The sequence below is a fragment of the Patagioenas fasciata genome, chromosome 1, assembly GCF_037038585.1.
Source record: "Patagioenas fasciata isolate bPatFas1 chromosome 1, bPatFas1.hap1, whole genome shotgun sequence".
NCBI lineage: Eukaryota > Metazoa > Chordata > Aves > Columbiformes > Columbidae > Patagioenas > Patagioenas fasciata.
Genome location: NC_092520.1, coordinates 204582373 through 204605368, shown reverse-complemented (window position 1 = coordinate 204605368; position 22996 = coordinate 204582373). Strand labels below are relative to the sequence as shown.

At 37.7% G+C, this 22996-nt stretch overlaps 1 protein-coding gene across 10 annotated transcripts in view; it reads left to right on the top strand.

Annotated features, from left to right (window-relative positions):
* Positions 1–22996, top strand: part of CACNA2D1 (calcium voltage-gated channel auxiliary subunit alpha2delta 1) — a 400174-nt gene that overhangs the window by 217804 nt on the left and 159374 nt on the right. For all 10 annotated transcript variants that reach the window (XR_011737089.1, XM_071803490.1, XM_071803489.1 and 7 more), the window contains exon 6: positions 10001–10130. Coding sequence is in view for 9 of the 10 variants with exons in the window: in XM_071803490.1 (XP_071659591.1) it covers positions 10001–10130 (130 nt within the window). In the remaining variant the exon portion in view is untranslated. The remainder of the gene's footprint in view (positions 1–10000; positions 10131–22996) is intronic.

Sequence of the window (22996 nt, the reverse complement as noted above, 5' to 3'; positions counted from 1 at the left end):
AGCTGGTAATTCATCAGCTTAATGGAAAATTTCTTTCTTCAGGATGTTTCCTACTAATATCAAATGCCTGAGTGATAGCAATTGCAGTGAATATGGTGTAATTGTTTCGTGGTGAATAAAAACAACTCCAAAAACTGTACTCGTTATAGAATGTTTATAGCATTTGAATTTGTGATTTTTAGCGAGCGCAATTTTGTAGAAGTGTTTTGACATGTCACTTTGAAATGTGCGGGTTACATCGAGATTTGTAAGTGGGACAAAACCCAAATGACTGGGACTCAAGTTTTTGTAGGATTGATTGAAGATAGAAGGCGGCTTTGGAAACTGCAAGTCAGATCAAGAAAACCGGAATGGAGTATTTATAATAGTTTAGTAAAATTTACTAGTAAGACTCAAGATAGCTAAATGAGAAGTTAAAAATAAGACAGACAATGAGCTGATAAGTGTGTCCTCTGTGGTCCTGTGGATCTACCGCTTACTCGTATCTCAGATGGAACAAATGACCAAATGGATCCTACGTCATAAATATGGCTGAGCCGAGGTAAATATTGCAATTACAAAATTGGCTTTAATATTCAGTTTGTATGTGGGGCAAAGGAGAAACTCGGGAATCTCCATTCTGGGAAGTGTATCAAATTATTTTTAGTTGTTTGGGAGATTAATATGCAGTTTTACTTTTCTTTGATGATGTGAAATGCTAATTTACTCAGACATAAAACCATATTGGCTTTACTGGAGATACTTTCAGAGTGGTTTATGATTCCAAATATATCCCCAAATATGAAATAATCTATACGTTACACCACTGTAGGATTTTCAGGGAGTTTCCCGTAGTTTAAATGAACTGAAATGCAGTTCCTCTCCTGCCCTGCCTCAAGTCTGCAAATGAGGAGAGTATTTCTGAACCAGACAGTATCACCTGCAAAAGCCCACATCCCTTTCCTTGACCTTTCCACATACCCATTCCCAACATGGTCTGACTGTGGTGTTTTCCAGAGAATAAACGGGAAAAGTAGATTGATGAAGACAATGATACAAAGTGCTTAATTTGCAGGTGTTCGTAAGTGGGTGATCAGTCTATTCTATGCATTGTAAGACAGGTTACTTTCTCCAGTGTTATCCTTTCCTGCAGTTCTCTTCATTAACATCTCTGGTTTCCAATACTTGCCCTAAGAGTGGCAAAGCAGCAGAGCTTCAGAACTGAAGCCTCACGCTTTACGCAAGGGCACTTACTCTGTAGTTCCGAACCCGAGTCAAGCTGTGAGTAGGGCTGTGTAGGAAGCACCGTGGGGTTGAGTTTCAGAAACATTTCTTGCCCCCATGGCTGAGAAAGGCCACCTGTGCTTCTACTTTTATCTTGTGACTTAGAGTCTTTCAGAGGTTTTACTGTCAGTGTGTGAAAGGGAGGATTACAGCTACTCCTGCAGCTCCCTTTACAGCATGTACTGCAAGTCAGTTTTAATCCAGTGGGGAATCACTTTTTCCAGACCCTAAAAACTTCTGAGTTCTGCTCCAGCTGACCTTTTACAAAAATATTTTCTTTTAATTTCTTTCTTGGGTGAAATATCCCTCTAAACTTTCCTTCAGTCTCTGTGAATGTTCTTCTTCCAACTTATTGCATTGTTGATTTTCACCATACTAGCATTTTAAAAAATATATAACAGTCTTACGTATGTTATAGCAGTTAAATTATTGTATGGTATTTAGTACGTAGGAATAGTTTATGGTCCATATGTAAACCCGAGGTCAGCATGTGGTTTCTTGTTACCTACCACTTTTATCTACCTAGATACAGCTGGCATTTAATTAGTAGTGAAAAGCTGCATTATATTTATGTGCACATGAATTAGTGAGTGTAAAGTGTTTTGAGCCCCATTAGTGTTAACTCAGACAGCCACAGAACAAATTAGATTAGGAGGGCTTCTGGAGGTCATGTAGTCCAACTTTCTTCTCAAAGCAAGGCTTTACTGTTATTAATGTTGTTATTGACGCAGAAGACAGTACAAATTAAGACTCAAGAGCAATAACCAATTAGTATGCTGCAGGATGTACAAAATCTGCACCTAACCAGTATGACTGGAGATAAGAATGTGCTGTGAAACAGGATCAGTTGATGGCTTAGCAAAGCATGACAGAAACAACTGCATCAGATGAAAAAAAAAACAAATTAATTAAATGTTCATATTGAGTGAGTGTTATAAGTAATTCTCAATGAAGTATTGAGATGATTTAACAGCTCTTATTCTCCAGGGGTATGATCTTTAATCAGATGTGGGGCTGGTAAAAGGTAGGCAGAGTAATTTATTCCAGTAAGAGTAGAACAGTCTCTAGGTTGAAATTTAATTGGATGATGTATGAAAAATCTAAGTTGTTTAGAGTGCATTTTGGTCTTGAAATTGTAGATGACCAAGGAATCTATGGGACTTTGGTCAATAATGCACATTTTTATTTTATTACCAATGTTTGAGTACTCTAGTGGGATGTGACTACAGTAATTTGAAAGAGGCTATACATTTTAAAGGATTTTTTGTTTAATAATTCACTAGGCTTTTCTGAACTACCTGTAACATTTTAATCAGTTGTAGTAAAATGTACTTTTATTCTAATATGACTATATATTCCTAGTGTTGGTTAATGACATTATCTTATCCAGTCAAGGCGCTATTGAAGTGAGTTCTGCAGTAGGTGGTTCTGCCTGATATGTGGTAACTTAAGGGCAGGCGGGACCCTTTCTCTTGGTGAACACCTTAGTCCTAAACTCCTGGGTTTTCCCCATATAGAAGAGAATCAATTTTGGTGGTTCAGATGGAGTTAGATATGACGACTCATGACCAGGATGTATGACCCGGAAGGGTTACGGAGATGTTGCCTGAGCCTTCAAGGATGGAAGAGATAGAATTAACAAAGTCAAATTTCAGCCAGAGCTTGTATTGCAGAGGGTCAAAAAGAGCAACAAGAAGTACTCCTTCAAGTAGAATATATTGATATCAAAAGGAAAGCTAAAGAAGTTTCACAATGTGGAAGAGACCTTGTGGCTATGGACATAGCAAGGACGGGGTACTTAGTGCCGCCTTGTCTCAGTCCACCAGGTGCCTTAGCCTGGCAGCAGAGCTATGGGAGAGAAGCTATTTCACAACAGAGGAAGATAGATTTAGGGACCACTGAAGTATGTCAGACATAAACAAGTTCATGAGACCAGATGGGATGGATCCAAGGGTGCCGATGTCATTATGAGGCAGCTCTCCATCATGCCTGAAAAGCTGTGGGGATTGGGAGGTGTTCCTGATGACTTAGGGGGGGATGGGGAGGCAGTGTCACTCTTACCTTCAGGAAGATAAATATGTCTTGTGTGTCTTATGTGCTTAAATATTTGAAATACATGTTTCATTTTACCTGGCACGGTAGTTAGAGAGAAAACAGGAGAGGACAGAAATGAATTTTTACATACTGATGTTACTACAAGCAGACTTTATTCAGCTTTGCTGTGAAGGTCAGCTGTAATGTATAGTCATGAGGAAAGAACATAAGCTTCAATCCTTTTCTGATTATGAAATAAGAAATCAAGGGTTGAACAAATAGTGAGTCCAACTCAGTAAAATTTTGTGTCAATTTTAGGAAAGACAAACTGTTTGCATAGTTCTTTAAAATACAGTATGTCAATTGCAAATATGCTTAGGCGACTTCGGATTTTCAGCCCATCATCCCACCACCCAATCTAACCTCCTTGGCTTTACCTTGTTGGGACACTTAACGAGATAGAGTTGTCTTTTCCTTTTCAAATCACAGGCACGTATATTGTCACTCACTTGCTTCGGGCCTTTGGTTGCGAGTAGATGATTTCCCTGAGCTCATGGGGCAATAGTTGCAGGAGCAGACTGACTTGAGATACTTATACTTTCAGTTACAAAATAGACATCATGGAGAGGGAGGAATGGTTATGGCTTACAAGATGCAATAACAAGTTCCGTTTGGTAAGTCTGGTAGGAATTTGAATTCTTATCTTCAAGGAATTTGAATTCTTATCTTCAGTTTAAAAAAAAATAGAAATTAATATCCCCAAAATATACCTTTTCATTAAAATGGTTTGAGGCAAATAAATGCTTTTTATTTAATTTGAATCTGTATTTGATACATATTACTGTTATGCAGTTGACAGAATGCAGAATGCTGAAATTAAAATGACTGTTAATAAAGAATGATTATTTTTTTTTTAAGTAAATGCTCAATCCAGAGTTCTATTCATTTTCTTACTGACATCCAATAACCATCTGATACAATAAAAACATATGGAAATACCAAAAGCACTGAAAGCAACTCATTTTAAATAAATGGCTCTTGAGCATGACACACTGACAGGTGCAAATAGGAAACTACATCACTACATCTGAAGCTACCCAGACCCTATACATATATATATATATATATGTATATACAGTGTGTTTCAAAAAGATGGACCCAGTTTGAAAGCAATATATTTCATTATATCTTATGAATGACTGAGGCCACAGACTCTTAGTGTGCTGGGAGAGGCATCTTGCAGGAATCACTTGAAACTCTATATCCTGCCCTTTCAAGTGATAAGAGTTTCATTCAGGGGAGGTTCATGGTTGCAGAGATACAGGGATTTCAAATTGGGTCCATCTTTTTGAAACACAATGTATCTTTTATGCTAACGTGTATAAATATGTATGTATATTCTTATGTTTAACACCTCTCTCTTGTCTAGCAGATAAAGTAAAAATATTTAAGTTTTGAGCCAGTTGTTTTCTTTTGATTGAGTTTTGTCCCTAAAAGCAGACAGAAGGATGTCACTTCCTTAAAATCTCAGTGTAGCTGAATGAAGGCTGCAGTCCCCCACTGACACACAAACAAAAATGAAATGTTTGCAGCTTTGTCATAACCACCTAAATGCACTCAGCAGTTTTCCCACAGCTGGAAAATCACATCTATTGAAAATGAAATTAAAAAAAAAAACCTTATCAGAAGGTGATGCAGGCAAGGCATTATCTAAAATGCTGTGAAGGTGCAATAGCTGTTAGGAATGCATTCTAGCTGTCTTTTTTAAAATTAACTTCACTCTGTCTTGTCTTTAGAAGGGCTGTTCCCACCCTTTGGTGTCTGCAGGCGGATTGCTGAGCTGTGTGCTTCAAGCGACAGCTCCTTTTATTCCCTGACAACTCCAGCTGTAACTTTTTAATGGAGCTGCAAGCAGTGTTGGAGGGATTGCACATGTAGTTCTACTGGATTTCTTTCCTTGGGGAGGAAAAACCCCCAGCAAAACAGATTTTGAAGAGGGAACCAAGTATAGGAAAAAGTCAATGCTGCTTTTGTATATGATAGTGCTAATTTGTATGGAGTAGAGCTGGGAGTGAACTAAAAGAAGCATAGGCAGCAAGACTCAATGGTTTCAAATTTTGCTTTTATAAATTTCAGCAGATATTCAGAAATCAAAGAAGGGCAGAAACCTAGAGGTGAAAAATATGAAACTTCTGGAAATCTGCAAGGAAAGACAGAAAAGAATGTCAGAGCAAGTGTTTTAATGCCCATGAAACTGTAACAATTGTAATTCTGTCTCCACATTCCTTCTCTAAAATGGCATTGATGGGGTAGTGAGGTTTTATGCAAAATAAATTCCCTAGATACCAGGACGATGTAAAATATCAGCAACCAATTCCTTTCTATTTTCCATGAGTATGAGAGTAGACAGGTGCCATTGTTTGTTTCAGCAATTAAAAAAAAAAAAAAAAAAAAGAAAAGAAATCTACCTTTTTTTTTTTTGTCTTGGTGCTAAATCTCTTCTGATGCTTTGTGCAAATTCTACTTCATTCTTGAAAACAATCTGTCTTCAGAAAACAGCGGAAGGGTTGCTTCAGTTTGTTTGGTTGAGGGATGCTTTGTGTTTCATTGATGCTATTTTTAATTAAGCTCAGTTTTCTGATCTTGAGTTTTCAGCAGCTGCAAGAAGCAAAATAAGTTTTATCTTTTTAAGTATTTCTGATTTCTACAGTAACTAATGCTTTTCAATGAAATGAAGACTTACTAATAGAGATACAAAATCCACTCATCTTCCTATGGCTGTGATGATGAAAAGTAACCGAATGCTGTGGAAAGGAATGCAGTGAAATGGGTGGCTAAACTATATAAGGATGTCTTGAAATGTTTGGATGGTTGTTTGCTTTTCTACACACATCGGTAATGCTATTTAGCATAAAGCTTCCATTTACCTCATGTACCTACATTAATTTACATTCACAAGCCCTTGAGAGAGAATTTGCATTATTTCTGCTATATATTTGTCTCAAAAAAAAAAAAAAAAAAACAAAAAACAAAAAAACCCAGAAAGTAGCCTCCTGTTTATTTTAGAGCATGCCAGAAGTGATTTAGCCAAGATCACAAAGAAAAACTATGGAAGAATCCACTTTACCTGAATTTTATCTGCCATATCATTTTGTCTTTATTCTGGTGGTGAATTGTGGACACATGAAAAATACTCTATTTATTTAAAAAAAAAAAAAAGTGCCTTAAAATGGCACAAATTTACACTGAAAAGAGAAATGGATTTTATCTGCCTCTCAAGAGAGGGAGAAATTGGTCTGAAGATTCATTGCAGAGAAATGAGTGACTTATTTTGCTGACTGTCAGTGGTAGGTAACAATGTAATTCAATAAGTGAAGGCCAGGTTTGAATAGCTAGAAAATTAATCTTCAGCCAGTATCTCCTATGGGATTTTCCTGTGCCAGTATTGATTGCATTTCAGCTCCTGACTTGGGAGAGAAATTGGTTGGAGTTGTATTTTAATTATATTCCCATGCTGGATTACTTGCCTTCAAAATATGAGTTTTTTTCTTCTACTTTCCTGAAAACAAAGTTTAGCTGGATATTAAAACAGTACCAATCAATGCCACAATCTGTCAGGCCTTTGGTAGGAATACCAGGCTAAAATAATAATTAATAGCAGGGTTTTCAGTTTGAATCCTTACACACACACACGCATATATATATATATATATGCATATATATGCAGTTTTTTTTTTCTAATTTTGATGTAGGTTATATTTGGCAAATGACAACTAAATAGTTTTTACTTAATATAGAAGAATCCACTATATACATTGGACGTGTAAGCCCTGGCACAGCATTAGTCTTGCTGGTCAGGAGACAGTGGCCCAAGTAAGTGGAACACGAATTTGCCTGTAATGCTCTGATACTTACCTGTTGCATGCAGAACTGGTTCAGATACCTTTAGATTTTAAAGCAAAATTAATATCATGTGAAGGAAACTATGAAACTTTTAAAGGATTTTTTTCATTTGGTGTCTCTGGCTGTTGGGGGACACTGTTTCAATATCAGAGTTGAATGTCACAAAATACTCCCAGGAAAAGTCAACAATTGGGATACAAAACCTTCGAAGTTATTTTATATAATTCTAATAGATCCACTATCTTCCATCAAGGCCGCAAAGATAGATATAAAATACAGTTCAGATGGAGCAGGTAAATCCATTTAAATGAGAAAAACAAAGCTGAAGAGTTTTTTTGATTCAATTTTTTGTTTTGTTGTCATGGAATATTGGTAGGAAGAATAACAGATCCAGTCTTTATCATAGTCATTTTTTGTGTGTGCTATTAGTAATGTGGGAAATAGACTTTATGTTTGAAAGTTGAAGGCATTCAGTTAGATTATTTAAACCCATTCAGTTTCAACAAAGTTTAATCAATTTTCGGCAGTAGGCTTCAAGATTCTTCCACAGCCCATCAGTGATGGGAGAGGCTGAAAGCTAATATCTTTTATATGGAGGGAAATTGAAATACCAAGCAGAAGAAATGATAATTTTATGTTCAGGTGCTTCAGGAATGTCAATCAACAAATCTAAATATTCTGCAGTATGAAAGTTTCTCTGTAATATCTGCTAGGATGAACATCATGATTTATCCCCTTTCTCTTTCACCATGTCCCTTCCTTTCCACGTATTGTGGAAAAATATTTGGAGGAAATCTACTCTTTCTGGTGTTTTATTTTAATAATATGGCTTGATGATCCCCCGTTTTTTTCTGAAGTGTTCTGTGAAAGCCTTGGTAGTTGGTTGTCATTTGTACTCATCTTGGAAATGAGAGTGTTATGTTTTTGTTAAATCAGATGGCTTTCAGGAAGGAGAGGAGTTTTCTCACATGAATGATTGATTGTTGGGGTTGTATTTGCAGAATGAGATGAACTCATTACTTTGAGCAGTATGAAGCCAAAAGATAATGTGAAAAGAACTCCAGAGTTTGTTTAATGTATAGCATTCCAGTTCTATGGAGGGAGAAAAATTCTGTGTGATGATGTAGAAGAAAAAGAAACCAAAAACCAGTGTTAAAACTGCATCAAATTACATTGTCTGAAGTTAACGTAGTGCTGTGTCACTTCAAATCATACAACACAAACTGCTACTGACCCTTGTTCCAGTTTGCACACTTCAAAGTAAGTTATAATGGTTCATGGTGGATTAACGCTTGGCTTCCAGGTGCCCACCAAACTCTGTCACTTTCCCCTCTATCACTCCCCTTCCCCACCAGGACAAGGAGGAGAAAATGAATGACAAAAACCCCATGGCTTGAAATGAAGGCCATGCGCAGAAGCAAAGGAAAACCAAAAAGCTTCAGTCTCTGCTTCCCATCAGCAGGCCATGTCCAACACTTTCCGGGAAGCTGGACCTCAGTACTCAGAGTGGTTGTTGCAAAAGAATAATGCTTTAATAATCACAGAATCACAGAATTGGCTAGGTTGGAAAAGACCTCAGAGATCATCAAGTCCAACCCTCGGTCCAACTTCAGCCCATTTACTAGATCATGGCACTAAGAGCCATGTTCAATCTCAGTTTAAAAACCTCCAGGGATGGTGAGTCCACCACCTCCCTGGGCAGACCATTCCAATGCCTGATCACTCTCTCCATAAAGAACTTCTTCCTAATATCCAGCCTAAACTTGCCCTGGCAGAGTTTAAGCCCATGTCCCCTTGTCCTATTGCTAACTGCCTGGGAGAAGAGACCAGTTCCCACCTGGCTAGAACTTCCCTTCAGGTAGTTCTAGAGAGCGATGAGCTCACCTCTAAGCCTCCTCTTCTCCAGACTGAACAACCCCAGCTCCCTCAGCCTCTCCCCATAGGTCATGTGCTCAAGTCCCTTCACCAGTCTTGTTGCTCTTCTCTGGACCCGCTCCAGCACCTCAATATGTTTCCTGAACTGAGGGGCCCAGAACTGAACACAATACTCCAGGTGTGGCCTCACCAATGCAGAGTACAGAGGAAGGATCACTTCCCTTGTCCTGCTGACCACACTATTTTTGATACAGGCCAGGATACCATTGACCTTCTTGGCCACCTGGGCACACTGTTGGCTCATGTTGAGCTTCCTGTCAATCAGTACCCCCAGGTCCCTTTCTGCCTGGCTGCTCTCCAGCCACTCTGTGCCCAGCCTGGAGCGCTGCAGGGGGTTGTTGTGGCCAAAGTGCAGGACCCGGCACTTGGCCTTGTTGAACTTCATCCCATTGGAATCAGCCCATTTTTCCAGTCTGTCCAGATCTCTTTGCAGAGCCCTCCTGCCTTCCAGCAGGTCGACGCTGCCCCCCAACTTGGTGTCATCAGCAAATTTGCTGATGATGGTCCCTGCTCCTTTCTCTTAGCTTAAATTGCTGAGCACATCATCATATGGTATGGAATATCTCTTTAGCTGTCTTGGGTCAACTGCGATGCACTTGTGAAATTTAGGTGTGTTAGGTATCAGACTGTGACTCTTTATTTTTTTGCAGCTCTTCATTCAACTGCTGAGTTGTGTTGGATAATTCATAATTTAAAAGATACACAAGTGTTTCTGGACCTGCAGCAAATAAGTGTGTTTATACACAAATGCAAAATGTTAGTTACAAAAGTCTGAGTCTTTTATGTAAAAAAGAGTCAAATGTGATTGGGATTGTTTTTAGCAAAACTTGTAATATTTTGCCTTTTCTTATCTTTCTTTAAAAAGCCTGAAAAGAATGACACTGAATCTGGCAGCCAGAGAATCAGACCAGTATTTGAAGAAGATCCTGTTTTCCGACGACAAACGTCGTACCAACATGCAGCAGTCCACATCCCAACAGATATTTATGAAGGCTGTAAGTAGCATGTGAACAAAGTGATTTTATTTTAATCCTAGGTTTATTATTTTAAAATCATATAACCTCCAAACAAATTTTTTGTCTCCATTTTTAATACAGATTTGCTGTTATTGTCTTTTTCTTCTTTCAGCAGTACTTCAGAGATCTTCTCTATTGGACATATGATTCATGTTATTAATTATTCAGAGCCATTGTTAAAGAGATCCATTAGGATCAGATCCAAGTTTTAGAAATGGAACTAGAAATGAAGCGAAATTCTTACATATTCTAATTTTCTTATCCATGATTTCTCTATGCTGTGTTCCCACTTAATGCAAACAATTCTTGACAGGTCTTCTTTACATGGTTTTGGCCTCAGGCAGAGATAAGTACTGAAAACATTTTTGAGTATCCTGAAAGCATATACAGTTCAGGCAAATAACGTGATGTGCAAGATTATGATATTGTACGCAGCGTGTTTCCAGAGTTGCGGTAACTGACTTCAGCAGAGAAATTGAATAAATTCTTTCTAAACCATGTCAAAATACTATATGGATTCATATAATGTTGAGGATTCCTTAACTGTATTTCAAAATTAAGTATTTAAGTTATCTTTCAAGATGAAAATAACTTCCTTTTCCTGTGCTCTCATTATCAAGAAAAAAATAGTTACCCAATAAAGAGCCATTTCAGCATTCAAAGTGACTATATTTTTTTAAAAGGGAAAAAGAAAAGTTCAATAGGGTTTGCATTTTTAAGGTGCGATGTATTGTGGTTTGTTGATGTTTTTTGTTGTTGTTGATGGTGTGGGCTTGTTTTGTTGTTGTTTGGGGTCCTAATTTGAGATATGCAGTCTTTCTCCTCTTTCTAAATCTCATCAAGAGGAGAGAGACCCTAATGTGACCTGAGCTCTTTAAAATTCATGGCCATGGTTGCATGCAGCTTAAATAAATGACACAGGATGAAAATGGAAATGCCAGTATGATGGGAGAAAGAATCATAGTACCTCATATTCTTCTATGGTGTGTTTGACTGACAGACCTTAAGGATTATTCTGGGATTCTGGCTTTAATAAGTGATAAAGTGCATCTTAATTGCAGGATTACAGGGAAGAGACAGGCCATTTCCTTTGCTTTTGTTTGAAGCTAACTGATACTTCACTGTTTAAACGTTAGAAAAACTTGCTTCCAAGTATTAGGATATTTGTAAATACCATGTGAACTTTGATTTAAGATTGTCATCATAACAGTTTTTAAAATATTTTGTTGTTGTGTTGTATTTAACATTTTAGATGGTATATCCAAAGACACTTATGTCCCTTAAAAACACGTCCTAGGTAATGTTATTGTATTGCCTGCTTACCAAAAAATGAAGGCAGGCTATGACTTCTGTAGGAAAGGTACAAGTTTACTATCTAATAAAATTATAATAGACTGAAATGTATGTTTTTTCAGAGCAGTAACTGCATATGCAATAGATGTGGTACATGAGAAATTAATGATTTATTTGGTCTGGCTATCATATTAATTACCAGAGATGTGGAAGCCTAGAAAATTACCAGAAAGGCTGTAATTCTTCATCGGCTAAATTCTTTTGTTGAATATCTGGGTAAATTTTGGTTGCAGTGTTTTCAGAGGTAACAGCTTGGGAATACTTAAAAGTCACAGATTTCATATCAATATCAAAGTCATCACCAGGTTTATTGTACAGTAGCAAAGTTCACATGTCATCTGAAACACAGTGACCAATTGGGATGTTCACTACCAGATTTCCAAAACTAGAGTTTAATTTTATTTTCACAAGCAATCTTACCCACAAGCAATTTTTATAACCCTAGAAGGAGTGATACCGGATCTTGGACACTGTTGTAATTTTTCTTCCTGTTCACATGAGCTAAATTGTCATTCCTCGATAGGGGTTTCAGTGCCCACCATAACAGGGAACAGCTGTACACTTTGAAAATAGTTCACAATAAATCTGCAATTCCTTGTTTACATCACAGCCTGCTAGTGAACATCTACAAAGCAGATATTACAACAAACCCTTCTGAGAAATAGTGGATGAGACACGGTTTACAACTTTTATTGCTTGGAAGCCAATTTTTTTGACTGAATTACATCGTGAAAAGCAGATTTCATTTTGCCCCTCTCTTACTGTGTATGTTTTGTAGGACAGGAAGAGAAACAATTGCTCTTTGGATCTCTCAGAACAGATTTCAATGACTAGATATATGACTTGCCTATTTGTCCTTCAGATGGTTTTTCACTTCTCTTGCCTTTTAGAGCAGTAGGTTGTCTTTAGAGGAGAGGGACAGTTTCAGTTATAGCCATGTGTATTCCTAAATTGAAGTTTTCACTTGGATCTGTTGACCACGTTTTGTCATGTTTGTTATTTTATTTTATTTTTTTTCCTGTACAAAGCTTGGAATTTAAAATTACTCCCTCTTGAACAATGTATTTTCTATGGCAATCTTTCTTCTCCATTCAGGTTTTTCTTTTTTTTTTTAGTTATGATTTTTTAAAATATGAATCTAATATCAAATTTTTGTCATATATAATTCTGAATGTGTGGATCCACCCCCCATTTAGCCCTTTGAAACTGAGAAACTGGTTTAGCCAGTAATTCTCTAATGATGTACCACCTATTTAAACCTGCCAAATAGTTTATGCTATAAAATTTTCTTTGGCTTCCTACATATACAGTGGTTTGCCTATTTTGGAATAGAGTGTTGAGCTACTTGTGAAGTAGTCCCTTTTATTTCACCATAGAAATACTTGACAAATCACTACAAAGTATCCATTAACTACATCCAGATTGCTACTTTGTGGCTTATTTGTTTTCAGAAAAATATTAAGAAGTTTTTTTTCATTCCTACCTGTGTATCTGATGCTTAAACCTTGGTAGTGACAGGGAAAAGTCTGTTAATTTGCCTCTTTCTGAGTATTACAGTCCCACCACATGAAAGGGCAATCCCCATTAAATAGACCCAAATCAGGTTTTTAATTCAGTATTTTTCAAGAGTTCCATTTAGGTTTTGAAATAAAATCAATCTGTTACTGAAAGCAGAACAGGCCCTCAAGCCATCTTTCTACCACATGCACTGGGAGTACGTCACACAACTCCTATTAGTAATAACAGAACTCTTATTTCTAAATCCTTGTTAAAACTGTACTCTGCTTATCCCTCTGCAGAATGTGGCAACTGTGGGCCAGAAGGAAGAGGAAAATAATCAGCACAAGGCAAGGGAGGTTAATCTGCCTGGTGGGCACCTCTAGCCCTGGCCCTCCCGCTCTGAGATGCATAACACACCATCTGCTGCAATAGGCGCTCGGGATCTAAGTCTGTAGTTGCGTTACAGTTTTAGGAAAGGTGTTAGGCAAAGCACACCAACAAGGACTGCTGTTTTTTGTGTGTATGTGTGGTTACTCCTGCTTTACCACTTCTAAATCAGAAATTGAAATGTTGATTCCGTGTGTCACTACTTGATTAGCATCGAAGAGTTGATTAATGTGTCAGGGTGACACTAATGTGGCTTGAACATGATGACATCATGGTGAATATGTTTGGACAGCTACCAGCAAGAAAAGCCAAAAAAACCCAAAATTTCTTCTGCTCAGAACCCATTAACATAGTCACAAGTAGAGTTACAATTAACTGATGGTTCTTACAGCTTAATGAGCATAAAATACACATACTCTTTGATCATATCCTCCTTTTATTGGGACAACAGTCAAATTTTTGCTGCTCCCTAAAATCTTCTGAGATGTATATTATTTTTTGATAGTAAATTTGGTAGTGGACATCAATTTTACCTTTGCAGTAGTACTTTATATTTGTAAATATTCAGCTACTGATAAAGTGCTTTGACACAATAGTGCTCAATACAGGGAGTAAGCAAAACTTCTAACGATAACTTGAAAAAATCTGATTTGCTACAATGATTTTTATCTCGACTAGAATTTTATCTTTTTGGAGTTTTTATACTATTGAACTATTTCTTCACTTTCTGAATTTCTGAAAATTCTGAATTTTCTTTCTTCTGGGCTATATCAGGCTATAAGCTTGAAAGAAAAAACAAATATTGGCAGAAAAACAAATATTTTCATTTACATCTCCAACTTTCTTTATAGAGTAAACACACTAACATTGCATGTGTCCATGCTGAGGTGCAAACGTTCTAGTTTTCTTTGATAGAGTTTCAATCATACTTCCAGAGAACCCTAAACTTAAGAAGATAAATGCTGTGGATAGTTCTGTCTCCTGACCTTCTAGGTTTCTGTTTGTCAGCTGTAGATATTTACCTTCTGATTGATATCTAGAAACATTTTTTTTCCACCCTACTTTCCTAAAAGTGTAACTTTAATTTGCATAGTTTGTAATAAAATGTGTGAAAAATAATTTTCTGGTAAATTGAATGCTGATTATCATTTGGTGTGACTGCCTTTCACTGTAAATTTCTTGATCATCAAATGTGGGTGTCCCGTCCCAACAGATGGGATGAGGGATGAGTTAACTCTAGACACGACACGCCCCCAGACTCAACAGATGAGACCGGGTGTGAGTTAACTCTGGGTGAATTCTGTGCAGTTATGTGAAGTGAATGACAGACAATCACCTCTGGGGTCCAATTCAATTGTGAGTTTTAGTAAAAGTCCTTGTTGGAATATTGGTTACAGTGAATGGAGACTTGGCGAAAGTATAACACAACTTATTAACACATTAACAGCAAAAATCCTACTACAAGCGATATATTGGCAACCAACAGTAGCTATAATATGAAATTTAACCAGAAATCAACAGTAGAGCTTAAAGATGGTGTTATCCTTATACGTTCAAAAGGGAAAGGGAGAAGGAGAGTGGTAGAGAGTTAAGGAAAACTAAGGTATAAGGAAGAGAGAAAGAGAGTAATATATGTAATGAAGGAGAAACAAAGGAATGGGGGTATAGAAAAAAGGAGATAAGCAAAGAGCAGAGAGAAAGGAAGAAAGGAGTGAGGTATCTAGTCTCTTACGGCCCCACAGTGTGGATGGCAGGACTTGTACGATGATGTGTGGCCTCGGTGTTCCACAGCGAAGATGCTGGGGTCAGGAGCACAGCATCCTCTGATGTCTGGTTCAGAGTGAGGGTCCTCAGGGTGCTGGTGTTCTCTTGGTGAGGCCAAGCTGGTATTCCCTTCGGTGAGACTGGTAGGCTGGTCGATCTGGTATTCCCTACCTGTGCTGTTTTAGGTGAGCTTTTTATAGCTCCCAGAGTAGAGGAAAGTCTGGGGGGCAGAGGGGAAAGTGGTTACTGTGAAAGAGTGACAAGTCTGGACAAGTCCTGGGGCACGTTGAGGGGTATCCACTTTGCCCCTTTGTGTCATGTGGAAATCCAGGGGGAAGTGGTGATTGCAAAAGATCAACAAGTTTCGACAAGTCTCAGGCCATTTTAAAAGGTCTTTGTTTGCTGAGCTGTGCATATCAGGAGATGGGGCTATGTGCCCTCCAGCACATCCTCCATCTCGGGTCAATCAGCTGGCCTGATCTGTGGCACACTAGCTCTTCGTTGATATGTAGATCTCAGTTTCCTCTGCTCTGAATGGGTCATCTTCTGGCTGAACTAGTTTCGCCACAATGTTTTCAGCCATGATCCTTATCAATATTCAACAGTGGGGAGTATCCAGAATTATCTTGGACGTTATAACAAGTCTAGAGATTCCAGCATCTCTTAGGGTGCTTGACTAGGTAATAAGTGTTTAAGATGAGCATACTGCCAAAATCTGTTTTGGAGGCCAGATGATTCCTACTGCTCCTCAGATCTCTTTCCATTCCTTCTGCAATATTTTCTCTCTTATGCACAGCTTGAAATGACAGTTAGTATTGAATCCTCTTGTACCAAGAGGGGAAAGCTGGCTCTGCAGGGTGGTTGGCCATGTTCTTGTGATAAAAATAGCTAACAGTGACATTTGCATTTTACAATACAGACTGCAAAGCAAACATTGACTATCAGTAGATCTTTATTGTTGGACATATTAAAAAAAGAAGTCAATTTTAATTAAGATCTTGATGGAGTGATTGATTCTGGTATGTGGAATTTTCCCTATGCATGAAACAGTGCAGATTTTTTTATGTTATAAATCTGCCTTAGCTTTGCAAAATAGGTTGATATGGGATGTGTATGTTGCCCAAGGTCCTTGAGGAACGGAAAATTGTCACCTCAATCCTGTGTTCAGCTTATATCACTCAAAAACCTCTGTCAATGCAAGGGATGGCAATTGTGTTCTCCAAGCTCCTCTAGAGCAAGGGAAGACCATCAAGAATTTACTCAAACTTTCTGTAAGTGTAAATTCACAGAACATCTAAGTCTTTAGGATTCATGGGAGTTTTTGTGTAATTATTCCTTAAAAACAGTTTCCAGATGATTATAAGGGGGTGTAGGAGTGTATTTCCAAGCTCAGAATGAAGAGAGATGTTTAGATGTGTTTCAGTTTGTCAAATAAGTAGGTATAAGTGGGTAATATTTTGTAAATGAATAGCTTTTGTCATGCTTATGCTTAAGATAATGGACATCTTACAGCCTTGGCATCCTGTCATCTTCAGTGTGTCCTTTCATCCTGGAGTCCCCTCTCCCTTTTTTGTTTCTCTGTTGGATTTTTTTAATAGTTGGTTGTTTGACAGGATATAAACCTTTGAAAAGAAATATCAACAACTTGAAAACAATATTCATTTCTGTCCTACAAATAATGATCTGTTTTGTCTCCTAGGGAAATTTTCAATGAAAAAGTATACTGGAGAAAAAAAAAAAAAAACAAAAAACCAAACAACAACCAACCAAAAAAACAACAAAAAAACACAACCACCAACCAAAAAAAACCTCACCAAATACCAAAACTGAACATTATCCAGTGGGTATGTTTCCATGGCTTTCACTGAATTCTGAGCCAGCACTGTGCTCTTGTGGCCAAGAATGCCAATGGTATCCTGGGGTGTATTAGAAGGGGGGTGGTTAGTAGGTCGAGAGAGGTTCTCCTGCCCCTCTACTCTGCCCTGGAGAGATCACACCTGGAATATTGTGTCCACTTCTGTGCCCCTCAGTTCCAGAAGGACAGGGAACTGCTGGAGAGAGTCCAGCTCAGGGCAACAAAGATGATGAGTGGAGCATCTCCCTTGTTGAGGAAAGGCTGAGGGAGTGGGGCTCCTTAGCTTGAAGAAGAGAAGACTGAAGGTGACCTATTGACGTTTATAAATATGTAAAAGGTGAGTGTCATGAGGATGGAGCCAGGCTCTTCTCAGTGACAACCAACAGTAGGACAAGGGGTAAGGGATCCAAACTGGAACATGGGAGGTTCCATTTAAATTGAGAAGGAACTCCTTCTCAGTGAGGGTAACAGACACTGGAACAAGCTGCCCATGGGGGTTGTGGAGTCTCCTTGTTTGGAGACATTCAAAACCCGCCTGGACGCATTCCTGTGTAACCTCATCTGGGTGTTCCTGCTCTAGCAGGGGGATTGGACTGGATGAGCTCTTGAGATCCCTTCCAATCCCTGACATTCTGTGATTCTGTGAAGCTGTGTGTGTGTTGAAGTGCATTTGTGCTCAAAGTATTGGTTTCTTAGCAGGACTTCTAAGCTCAGCCAGAACATTTCATTGAGACCTTTACCAGCCCTGTCAGCAGGAGCCAGCCCCTGCCCTGCAGACCTCCTTCAAATAAGTGCACATTTTTTCAACCTGTACAAAAACAATTAACTTAAGTACCTGTTGTAAAATGGGACCAGGACTTTTCCATTAATCAACAAGTTAATGTTAGTTACCTCTAATAAACAAGGTCACACATCTCACCGCAAATCAACTTTCAGCTTACAGTCGTTTATTTTAATGATTTTTTTTTATACAGTTAGACACACCACTCTTCAAAACAATTATCTGTATAACTGTTAATTCTGTAGAAGTATTATATGGGTAGTTATTTACATTTTTTAACCTTTCAGCCTGTTCCCATGAAAGGCTGCATGTCCTTGGTATCCAATTATTTCCAGTAGCATGTGGACCCATTCAGGTCAGCACCCTACTCTGTGATGTGGAAAAGAATAAATTGTTGCTGGTCATAGGCAAAAGAATGGGGTGAGTGTGGAAATCTAGACCTTGGCCTCCTCAGCTGTCAGCTGAAAATCAAAAGTGCACTTGAGTAGCTCAGCAGGATGGGTATAGCAAGTGACAGACCATTCAGAGCTGAAGGAAAGCAGATAATGACATATTAAATTAGAAAATCTTACAAAACAGGCTGACAGAATGGCTCATGACAAATTAAAAAAAAAAAAAAATAAAAAAGTCACATAGAGCTTGGAAAAGTGGAAGAAGGAATAAAAATTGGAAATGCAAAAAGGCAAGTACACCTTTAGAGCATTGTATTTTAAATGTTGATGCTTTACCACATGAATGTATTTCCAGAGGTGAATGAATTTGTGCTGGTAAAATATGTGAAGGTCCAAAGTTATGGTGTCTGTTGGTATCTTCTGTTTTGCATCGACCCAGCAGGATGAAAACAATTCTTTGTAGCAAATCTATGCCAGTAACAGATGTCTGTAAATTATTTATATTCCTGTGGTTCTTTGTGGAAGAACAATACTGATAATCCTTGTTAGAAGTTATCGAAGAGGATTATACATACATGGTTCACAGTTAAAGCATTTTATTGGGAGAGTAGGAAATAAATGGTGTAAGAAAGAAGTAACATAGGGGCTCCAAAGCTGCGTCAATGCTAGAAAATGTTCATTTAGTGTTTTCTGGTGATTTTTTCTTTTGGGCATTAGAGGAGGCTTGTTTTGGTGTGCTTATTATTACGATTATTATTATTTGTGTGTGTGTGTGTTGTGGGTTTTTTGGTGGGTTTTTTTGTTTGTTTGGCTTTTCTTTTGCTTTATTTGAAACATACATCTCAGGAATTAATATTTTACTATGTATCTGCTGAAGTCTCTGAACGTTCAGTCTGGACATACCAACCATGTATTTTGTACATTGCTTCACTGTCATTTTGTTGACTCCAAATAGGAGTGCTCAGCTCCTTGGACAACATACTGAATATCAAATACTGTCAGTTCAGTTGCTAATTTGTCAAGGCTCCAAATAAGAACATGTCCTCATTTGGCTCCAAGTTTTACTTTCTGTACTTCAGAGGATGGATTTTACCTCTGCTTCTCTAAATGAACGTGCTCCAAAGTTACCATGTCTGAATGAGACACGCATAACATAGAAATGACTTAGTGATAAATTGGAACTGGGAGATACAGTGCAGTGTGACCTGTGACTCCGATATTTCTGATACTGTAAAATTGAAATATGATCTCTAAAAGGATTGTGCTAGATTGTTATTTCTCAGAAAAAGAGCCAATCGCTTGTTTGGCTGCAAATAAAATATTCTGCCATCAGCATTGTTGATACCAATGATATTTGACAGAATTTCTTGGTGACTAAGTTTTTTGCATGTAACAATTATGCAGAGAAACACTGGAACTGCCTGTGGCACATCACTATGTGATGACTGAGTTGTGAAATAACATTATCAACACATTGGGTTGTACTATCTATCATTGGTAGTTGTAAACTACCACTAGATTTCTATATGAATTATTGAGTATTTATTTTATTATTTAATAATTAAAATTAATCTCAGTATTTAAACAAGAATATTAATTAAAAATTGGATGTATAGTTTACCTATACATTTGTTACCATTTAGCCCTGGGAAGGTTTATGGGTTGAAGTAGAAACAGATTCAATGCAAGAAAAGTAAAAGATCGATACTGAGCAATACTTTGCTGCTGGAACACGCGCACCCAGCAATGAATGCCCAAGTGCAGACATGGCCAGCAAGCCCAATAAAATGCAGTGATAAAGTTTTTCTGGGAGTGGGAAGCCTGATGGACAGTGGTCATCAAAGAATGAGGGCAGTTCCCAGCAGCTTCCCTCTTACATACAGAGCACAACATTCATAGTATGGGATGCTTCTGTCGACCAGCTTGGGTCAACTGTCCTGGATCTGCCTCTCCCCACATTATACATCTGCTTACTTATAAAACATGGGAAACTTGGTTTGCCCAACAATAAGCATCAATGTCAGTTTTCCCAGAATTTTTCTCATCCTAGAAGATAAAGAAGCAGCAGTTGTGAAGAGAATCAATTCTATCCCAGTGAAGCATAAACATTGCCTAGCTAACAAGTGTAAATGATAGGTGTTATCAGCACTATTCTCACGCTAATCTCGAAAATGCTGTGGTTACCATAGAAGAAAATTGACTACTCTGGTCAAAACCAAGACAACAGTTTTGAAAAATACATTCACAGACATCAAGAAAGTAGATAAAAGAAGCAGTGTGAAAGTGCAGTATTGCAAAGTTCTCACCTGCAAGTCTGTTTTTATCACTGTATCACACTAAATGCCTCAGACTGTTGCATATCTTGCAAGACTTTTAGCAAGTATTTGCTGTTTGTTTGGGTGGTTTTCTTGTTTGTGTGTTTGTTTTTTCAGCATCCTAGTCAAGTGACAGGCTACCTCGCTTTCTTACACAGAATTGGTGGCTTGACCTAAATTTGCATTTTAACGGTATTGTACTCAGCAATAACTGCAGGTCAAGTGGGAACAGCTTATCTTAACATGTTCTCAACTTGGATATAACACTAAATCTGACTTTGTAAGGAAACCTGAATGTGTGGATACAGTGAGATTATTAATTAGCTCAAACTTCCTTTATCTTGTTGAAATCAGTGTACTAATTTTAGTTGGAGCAGGATTTAACCTAAAGCATCTAAATGATAATTTAAAAAAATAGAATATTTTCATACTAACATATCAAATTTTCCTATGAACTTTTTATACACTGAGAACTTTAAAATAGGCACAGTCATAGTTAAAATATAACAGAGAAAAAATTAAAAATCCTGGAACAGTGGTTAGAATAATACATTACAGCTAAATTGTTGGATGCTTTGAGATAGTAAAATAATAGGGAATTCAAATTATTTCCTGTTGACAACTTATAAATGAGAAGGAATTGTGTTCTGGAAATTCCATTAGTTTCAGCTTGAATGTAATAGCATGGACAGTGAATAAATGAGATTTCATTGAAGGATGCCTGCTCTATATTTAGAAAAAAAATCAGCTGAGAGATAGTGTTACTGTTAAACTATTTCTTTATTAACTTTAGATTTTGTTTCCTGTAGTTCTCCCCAGCATGAGAAATTTACATTACCTAAGCAGGAAAATCTTTCTGCTTTGAAAATCTTAATGCACTGTGAAAACCATGTTTTGACATGCAGGCTAGATTATTGCAATGTTTATTCTTAGGTCAGCAAATGTAGACTTTTTTTTTTGCTTGATTTTAATAATTTTGTTTTTTTCCTTAGATGAAATAATTTTCTGTTCTCACACCAAAGAAATGGTATAATGCTTGATGATGAAAGAGTGTTAGACAACATACTTGAGTAAATACATTTGCCAGTGGATGAATATATAGTAAATATCACTTTATTTTCTTAATTTGGCCCATTTTAATGAATTGGAGGTTTTTGTTTTGTTTTGCCTTTTTTTTTTTTTTTCCTGGGATTTGTCATTCTTGTTTACTTTAGATAATAACTTACAAACAGTTCTTGTGCTTTTTTTAACTTAAAGATGAGGTATTTGATAAAGTTCTACATAAAAATAACCACAAAGAGGCATTTTGCATTTCCTCAACCATGACACATTTTTCTGCCTTACTCTCCATATGTAGCTCAAGGTTGGTGCTGATTGCCATGTGTGAAGAATCTGCCAAGTCAGACTGCAGATCTCTAGCATCGTATGGGTCCTATTTTAAAGAGAGGGGGGGAAAAAAAGGCAAATGTTATTTAAATAAGTAACTATACATAGTATCTTAAATTCTGTTATGGTAATTATTGCATAAACTTACATATAGGATGTAAGTAGAAACAGTGTGGTTAGTCTGTTCTCTAAGAGCAACAGGATTTTGGATGGTGTCTATCCTTTTTCTGCCTGTTAGAAAGATTACAGTGTACAGACTATAACAAAAAGAGTTTTGATTCTATATAGAATAGTTATTTGAAATTAATATGGAACATTTTGATGTCAGCAGTGGGCTAAGTTTCATTTCAAGCATGTTTTTCTGCAAAAGTTGTTACGAAGACTAAGATTCAAGCATATAGAAAAGAAAAATTGTTCAAGTGACTGTGTGGGTCACAGAATTTGATTCCCCTTTATTCCAACCATCATCCTTATCTCTTTAAAATATTAAAGAAAAATTTGTGTGAAGAACAATTCAGTAGGAAAGAGGTAGGAAGATGAAAGCCAGTGTAGTGCATGGGTGCAAGCCCATGTAGATCAGTAGTTTTGGACACGTTCTTCCTGTGTCCAAAATCACAATCTACTGGACTTCCCTGGATAAGTAGGGAAGAGTGCCCCAGGAATAATTCTCAAGAGGGAGGTGACAGTTACATTTTTACTGCACAGGACACAACTGAATTGATGTTAAGAGTGGGTTGCTTTATCCTACAGTCAGGAAATTACTGGGAAGGAAGGCTGATACACCATGGAGTTGTGCCACCGGCCTGGCAGGAAACTCAATAAATGAAAGGGGAAATGCAAAATTCTGCATCTGGGGAGGAATAACCCCAGGCACCAGTATATGCTGGAGGCCAACTGGTCAGGAAGCAGCTTTGCTGAGAAGGATCTGAGGGTCCTCAGTGCTGGTGAGTACTGTGTCGGATTTTAGATTCCATAGTAACAAGAAATATATGGACTCATTGGAGTGAGCCCAGAGCAGGGCCATCGAGCTTATGAAGGGTCTTTTAGATAAGGAGAGGCTGAGAGAGCTGGGCTAGTTCAGTGTGGAGGTGAGAAGGCTCAAGGGGATCTTG